Source organism: Emiliania huxleyi (assembly GCF_000372725.1).
Source record: "Emiliania huxleyi CCMP1516 chromosome Unknown EMIHUscaffold_16, whole genome shotgun sequence".
Lineage (NCBI taxonomy): Eukaryota > Haptophyta > Isochrysidales > Noelaerhabdaceae > Emiliania > Emiliania huxleyi.
Window position 1 is genome coordinate 1,017,575 of NW_005200982.1, and position 7,765 is coordinate 1,025,339.

The following is a 7,765-nucleotide window of genomic DNA, read 5'->3' on the forward strand; positions in this document are numbered from 1 at the left end:
CTCTCCCTAATTGCTTGGGTCTCGCGGGAGAGGAGGAGGAGAGGAGGAGGAGTGCGGGGATGGTTTGTTGTGCCGCCAGATATTTTGCAACAAGTTGTGGCGCCGACGGCACGGGGAGAGACGGGCGCTGAGGCATGACCGGCGTGGGTGGGGCGGAGAAAAAGATGGTCGCACGGCCGGAGCCATCCGCCAGGCGCGCGGAGGCGGTGGCGGTCTCAGAGGCGTCTCGGAAGCGTCTCAGGGGTGTCTCGGAAGCGTCTCGGAAGCGTCTCGGAGGTGTCTCGGAGGTGTCTAGCAGGTGTCTCGGAGGTGTCGCACCAGGAGTGCAGCACCCCCTCGTAGATTTCGCCCTCGCGGAGCGTGACGGCGACTTTGCGGCCCTGCGCCACGGAGCAGCGGGCAGCGCGCTGGTCGGGAGCGAGGCCAGGAAGGCAGAGGGAGCGGGGCAGAGGGAGGCGGCGGCGGCTGCGGCGGGCAGGCGGGCGGGGAGAGGGTACCACGAGGCTGCCGACGGAGAAGGCGAAGAGATCCTTCGCCGTGCCAGCGTACTCGCGCATGGGCCGACGAGTGTTGCTGTGCGATTCAGGAGCGCGGGGTGAGGACGCGTGCGGCGGGCCTCGCGGGCGTAGGCGAGAGCGCGGCTCACCGCACAGCGCCAGCGCTGGCCACCTTGTTGCTGTTGCCCAGCGCCTTTGCGCGGGTAGCCACGGAAGTCCTGCGCGCGGCGCGACGCGGGTGATGCAAGGCGATTGCGATCGGTGGAGGGTTTGAGCAGGATGCTGCGCTGCTCTCTGCGCTCTGCGCGGTTGGGCCTGCCGCGGTCTGAGGCTGTGAGGGCAATTCTTCGCGTTGCCACGCGCAAGCAGCTGAGAGGCCGCCTTTGCACGCCGCGTGTCTGCATGGTGAGAGCCGAATCTGAGAGAGGCGGGGGCGAGGCGGCGGCCCGCACATATTGATATCGCCTCTCGCCTCTCAGAAATCCGTGTGGGCCGTGAAGATAGGAATCCTACAGTATGCGACACCGTGGAGAATCGCACCGAGGACCTTGCCGAGGCGATAGGCCGAATCACTTTGGGCCCCGCCCCCGCCCCCACCCCTCGGGGTGGGGGCACCCGCCCCTGTCGGGCACCGCTTGCGGCGCCTGGCAGGGGCACCCCCTGGGTGGGGGCCGGCGATTCCCATGCCGGCTCTCCGCCACAACCCCCGCCGGGAGGGAATCCCTGCTCACAGAAAAGGGCTTCGAGCCCTGTCTCGCGCACGCCCCTGGCGGGCGCCGCGGACCAGTTCCGCGAGCGCTCGTCAGCGGGTGGTGTGCGGTTCTTGCCGTAGTTCCTCTTCGGTCGCCTAGCCCCGGCGCCGTCTGGCGGACGCCTGCGTGTCACGAGTGCGAGCCGCTCGCGGTTCGTACGCCCGCTTGCGGGTTCGAGTGGCGGGCTATCCCGCTTGCGGGATGGCTTAGCGGGTTCGAGCCGTCACACATTGGCTGCCGGGGTGTGCCGGGCCCCACAATATGTGTGTGTGCGTATTACCGATCGTGTGTGCCGACATGAGACTGCGAGATACAGGTCTGACTCTTTTATGTATGAGTGAGAGAGGTGTTTCGTGCTCCCGCTCTGAGCGTCTGCGCGCCGGTGTTTCTTGAACTCGTTATGACTCGCTGATCCGTTTCGGAGAAGAGATACGAATACAGCTAACATCACCGGCAAGGTCCGGGAAGGGGCTTTCTCGATTTCCTCTAGGAATTCTCCCTCTTAACCCACACCTCTAACATCCCAACATGGAATTCCTAGCTGCCGCAGCTCAACATTTAGTACATCTACCCATTAGTGCTACCCAACGCGGCCAAAGGATATCCACCTCGAGAACCTCGAGAACATCTATGAACCTGCTGTGAACAGGATCCTGCGATATCCGCCATTGATATGTACATGTTGTGTGCCCCCCTACTCCCAACCGTTGTCGGCGCCACACACATGCTCAAGATCTTGCTGCTCTGGATTGCCGCGGAGACGTCCTGCTTCACCGCATTCCGTTCTGGCGAGATCTGGTACGACACAAGCGGCGCACCCATTGACGCGCACGGCGGCGGCTTCCTTTTAGACCGCGGCGTGTATTACTGGTACGGCAGTGCCCGGAACGGGATGAACCCGGCGTGCTGCCACGACCATGGGATCAACCTGTACACGTCCACCGATCTCTACAGCTGGACGCACCGAGGGCTCCTCCTGCACGCGTTCAACGGCTCCTCCACTGGCAATACTTGGCACACGTTCAACGGCTCCTCCGTTCGGCGGCCGTACGTCTTCGGTCCCCTGGAGCGGCCCAAGGTGATACGATGCGCAGGCACCGGCCGGTATGTCATGTGGGTGCGCGGCACCGGCGAGCTCAACGATCCCCAGCTGTTGGCCGTTGCGACGAGTGATGCGCCGACGGGCCCGTTTCGCTTCGTCGGTGACCAGACGGACCCCTTCCACACCGTCTACCCAGGCAACCCAAACCTACCGGCCGGCTATCAGTACGGAGATGCCACGCTGTTTCAGGATCCGCGCACGGGCCGCGCCTACGTATACTGGCGCACACGCGTGAACCCGCAGCACACCGGCTTTCGCGGTATGGAGCTGACAGAGGATTGCACCGACGTCCGCCCGGGGAGCGACACGCAGCTCTTCGTGACCCCCAACCGAGAAGCGCCGGCCGTCTTCTTTGCAAACGAACGCTTCTACCTCTGGTTGAGCGGCTGCAAAGGCTGGGCGCCAACCGCGACGTACCTATACACGGCACCAACCGCCCTCGGTTGCTTCAACTGCTCGGGCTTGAACAACTCGAAGGGCTGGCTCGTCGGCTGGCAGCCGCCGCCCATCCCCGAGCCCGGGCAGCCGGGCAACCGAAAAAGAAAACGGCCGGCCGCCTGGGCCTTTGGCAGCCAAAGCACCTATGTCCTCGCCAACCCTCTGTACCGGGAGGGCTCGGCGCTGGCGCCGTTTGTGTATATGGCCGATCGGTGGACGCCGAGGAACAACGTATCGTTTGGCACCTACGTGTGGCTGCCGCTCTTCATCGACCCGCAAAACGCGTCGAGGGTGCGCGTGCTGTGGCGCACCTCCTGGCGCCTGGACAACGCCACCTCCCCGTTTGCAGCCGCAGGCGGCGTCCACGCGCGCAGCACAGGGAGCGGCCCAGTCCCGCGGCCCACAAGCTAACGAGCACTGCGAGATCGTCTCTACTAGTAATAGGCAGCAGAAGGCAAACGAATGCAGTCACTCTATTCTTTTGTTGATCCATTCTGCGCCGCTACATTTTAGTTAGAGATTAGATAGAAAGGCGATTCGTGATTTGCATGTCTCTCTCTCTCTCCCCTCGCGAAGCAGGGGGGTCCTCAGAAAACTGAAAAGTGTCGAGGTCAGCGATGGACCGGCTGACGCGGCTGCTCGCCTTCCCCCAAAGAAAGAAAGTGAAAGAAAACAGACAACGCAAGGCCAAGGGAGGGAGCGGCTGTGGGAGGGGAGGACGGCACGCCGCCATCACACAGGGATTTTAACGAGAGAAGTGTCTACCTTTTCCTCTCCCAGATAGATAGATAGGAAGGCGAAACACAGTCCGGGTTGTTGTGCGAGTATATGGGACAAAAGCGTCGAAAATGTCCCAAAAAGCGTGTCTCGAGTTTGTTGCAGCTCCGCAGCCAGCGCGGGCTGCCAGGACGCACCGCTCGCGCGTTCGGCACACTCAGTGGACCCCACCGAGTGTGCCGAACCAACTGGAGTGAGTAGGCTCGACGCCGCGCTCGCTGTGGGGCTGCAACAAACTCGCCGCCGAGCGTGCCATCGAAGGCGTCCTGGCGGCGGTGATGGAGTGTGAGACCTGAGGCTGCGGAGGTGACGCCTGAGGTACCGGTCCGTGCACAGCGACTCAGCCGGCGACCGCCACGGGCTCAGACGAGACTTGTCGACTCGTTCCAGCTCAGCTTCACCGTGGTCATCGGGCGTCTGTCGACGTCAGGACCACCCATACAGCTCGCGGGTTTGAGGTCGCAAGAGCCAAGATGGTGGCGTTTGGACATCCCAACCATCACACAAGACAGCCTGTAGGTGATGGCGGGACGGCGCAGTGTTTGTGGCACTCGGCAGTAGGCACCCGCGGCACGGCCCCGCTGTCGGCTCTCGCGGGCTGCGGAACCGGCCCCAGAAGGGGACGGTCCGGGCGAGTGTGGCAGCTCCTGCGCTAGTATGGGCACCCTCTATCACAACACTACTGATCATGGTCATTAGAGCTGCCAGGGATAGCGTCAGGAGCCGGTAGGAGTCAAAACCCCTCATATTTGAGACATCGTGTCCCATATACTCGCACAACAACCCGTCCGACCAACGACTGGGACACCAACTCGTCAAGCCCTAGGTAGGTAGGTAGGGAGAAAGGTGAAGAACAGCCAGGCTCACCAATGGTTTTTCTTCTTCATTTTCACTTTGTTTTCTTCATTTCGCCGTCGGCGGCCTGCCGCCGCTCTCTGCCCTCTCGGCGGCCGCCACAGCGAGCACCCACCCGCAGCCCGGGGCCACGCGGCCGGGCACCAGGCCTTCGATGGCGGCCTCGCCCGCCATCGACCTGGGAGAGCCGCTCGCGGCTTTGTTCAAGCGCGCGCGCGTCGCCGACAGCCTCTACCGCAGGTATGAGGGGCGGCTCGCGGAGCTGGGCATTGGCGATGCTGGCGACCTCCTCGACGAGGTCGCTGAGAAGGGCATCGGCTCGCTCGACATCCACGACCGCCAGGCGGAGAAGCTCCGCCAAGCTCTTCTCGGCCGGCGGGGCTGGGGGGACGCAGCTGCGGTCTTGGCATCCCTCAGCGGCTTGTCGCTGGGCGACACCCCGGCTGGGGTGGCGGCTGGCGATCAGGCGGCTGGTGGCGGGGCAGCGGCTGGCGGCGAGGGCCGCGGCGGCGCGCGCCCCGAAGAGGCGGACGGCGGTGCCTGCGACGCGCAGGCCGCTGAAGGTGGGTCCGGAGGTGGGACCGAGGGATCCAGTTTGGACCCCTTGGAGCCCGCGCTGCCGGAGAGCGGCGATGGGACGATCACCGCCGCGGGGGGGGAGGAGGAGGTCGAGGGCGGACGGAAGGCGCCGCGGCGCCGCCGAGGGCGGCGCGGCCGTGGCGCCAGGGGTCGCGGGGGGGGCTCGAGAAGGTGCCCGACACCGCGGCGGGTTTGGCTGCTGAGCGGCCCAACCCAGTGGAGGAGGTTTCCACCGGCGGCGCGGCGCCGGCGGAGGGGGAGGAGGGCGGCCCGCCCTCGCTCGCTGCTGATGGACCTGGACGTGCCCCATATTGGGGGCCCGCCGGCATTACCCCGCCCGAGACGCCGGTCTCGGACGCTGCCGGCGCGCCCCACCCTTTCATTTTAGATGAGGCCACGGGTTCTAAGGCGGGCGAGGCGGCTGCTGAGGCGTTGGCGGAGGCGGCGGTCGACGCCGTCTACGGGGCGCTCGTGGCGGCGACGCTCGAGGAGTGGGCGGGCGCGAGCACGGACAACCCCGTCTCCGCGGAGGACGCTCGAGGCCCAGGCCTCGAGTGTCGGGATTGCTTTGAGAACTTCTACAAGGAGTATGACGTGGAGCCTTGGCTCTGGCGCCGGGCGTTGCGTGAGGGCTGGTCGGAGCTGGGGGGCTGGTCGAGAGAGGAGATGGAGGCGGCGGAGAAGGAGATCTGGCGCGGCGAGAGTTCTGAGATCTCTCAGCTAGGCGAGTGGGTCTGCGATGGTTGCCTGGAGGGCTATTTGGGGGGGGGCTTTGGCGACTACTCGGAGCTGCGCAGCGGCTACGTTGCGCCGTATCCGAGTAACCCCTGGATAGGTCGCTCGCGCGACCTCTCCTGGATGCGCAAGGGGCCCATTGGGGTCACGCGGAGGGAGGCGCTGTTAGCGGCGGAGGAGGCGAAGGCGGCCGCGCGGGCGGCGGAGAAGGCGCGGGCGGCGGAGGGGGGGAAGGGCGGCGGCAGCGGGCGGCAGTCCCGCGAGGCACGCCGGCGGAAGGGTTCGTCTTCGCGGGGCGGGGTGCGCACTGCGCGCCGCGAGGATGAGGAGCCTGAGCCAGGGGAGGGTTGGGAAGGGGGGGCGAGGCCGGAGGAGTATGACGGCCTCTTCGACGGCCCATAAGGGGCCGTTGTCTGCTGTGCCTTTTGTGGTGCTAGTTCGTGCCAGTCTGCTGTGAGAGGGGCTTCCGTTGTAGAATTCTGCGTGGATCGCGTCACACCAATCCTCGCTACCCAACGCGGCCAAAGGATATCCACCTCGAGAACCTCAACAGTAGAATTCTTCATTTTGGGGACTCATTTTCATCGGCCCTTTACATTCTAGGCGTGTTTTCATGGCCGGTTTGGGCGTGATCGATACGGGCGTGATCGATACTTTTGGGGCGGAGATTGTCGACGCAAGCGAGCCACTCGAGCCTAGCTTTGAGATCCAGACGGGGAGCGCGCAGATCGTTCTCAAGGGCGAGGACGCGTACGGCTCGCGCAAGCTCGTGCTTGAGTCCTCCGACGAGCTGCACGTGACATTTGTATGTGACGGCCATGGCGGTGCCGCCGCGGCGCAGCTGTGTGCCGACAAACTGTTGCCGATTCTCATCGAGGAGGCGCGCGGCGACGGCTCGACAGCCAGCCTGCAGCGCGCCGCGACAAGAGCGTGCGCAAGGCTGCACGCCGAGGCGCGGGCGGCTTCGACTGCTGGCAGCACCCTCACCTGCATCATCGTGCACCCGGGGCGGCGCGAAGTGACGGCGTTCAATCTGGGCGACTCGGTGGCGTCCTCACGGCACATAGACACCGCCCCCTCCTCTTATCGGATCCGTTCCTCTCGCATCTGCTGCATATGGACGGTGCTGGGAAATGAATCAGTTAACAACGAACCACGAATGATCAGGCGGCGTGGATGGTTCCCCGAGACGGCTCCGCCGCCACCCTCCTCGCCGAGGTGCACCGTACCCCGACACGTCCGCAGGGGAGGCGCCTCCCCCTTCACCTCACAATAACTAATAGGTGTGCTGCGCAGCGTGCCCTCAGAGACCGATGCATGTCTTAAGAATAGTCAATCGGTAATGAATAGGTCCCTGCGTTTGCGTGCGGGCCGGTCCTCCGTGCTACTAGGATCGTGCAGCACTACTGACTGGCTGTCTCCATAGGACCACCGGCTCGACACGTCGGAAGCGGAGCGAGAGCGAGTGATTGCTCTGGGCGGCCGTCTCGCACATGCACGCGGTCTCTCAGGTTAATAATGATCAATAATTATTATTGAATACTCTATGGGCGGCCGTCTCGCACATGCACGCGGTCTCTCAGGTGAATAATGATCAATAATTATTATTTAATAACCTATGGGCGGCCGCCTCGCACATGCACGCGGTCTCTCAGGTTAATAATGATCAATAATTATTATTTAATAATAATTATTATTTAATAATCTATGGGCGGCCGCCTCGCACATGCACGCGGTCTCTCGGTTTAAGAAGGAACAATAAATCAAATTTAATACTAAAAATTTTTTAATAATTTAAGAGCGGAAGGGTGGCATATGCACGCGGTCTCTCAGTCTGTCAGGGATGGGGATTCGGGAGTTCGGGGGAGATGGGGATATCAGCCTGTCGGCGGGAGGATGCGAAGATCAACAGAGGAGCTCCCCTGTTCTGCAAAGAGTCAGGGACTGGTGGCCGATTGCTCCATTATTTCCATTCCGAAAATCCGACCCCCTCCCCTCCTCCCAGCGGCGCCGACTTCCTCGTCTGCTCC

At 63.6% G+C, this 7,765-nt stretch overlaps 1 protein-coding gene across 1 annotated transcript; it reads left to right on the forward strand.

The window, feature by feature from the left end:
• Window positions 1-1,928: 1,928 nt before the first annotated feature.
• EMIHUDRAFT_98955 (hypothetical protein) lies at window positions 1,929-7,145 on the forward strand (the record flags this gene model as incomplete). Its single annotated transcript, XM_005785634.1, has 6 exons — window positions 1,929-3,080; window positions 4,543-5,088; window positions 5,409-5,989; window positions 6,339-6,780; window positions 6,903-6,953; window positions 7,086-7,145. 6 exons carry the CDS (start codon window positions 1,929-1,931, stop codon window positions 7,143-7,145), a joined length of 2,832 nt encoding a protein of 943 aa, XP_005785691.1.
• Window positions 7,146-7,765: the final 620 nt, after the last annotated feature.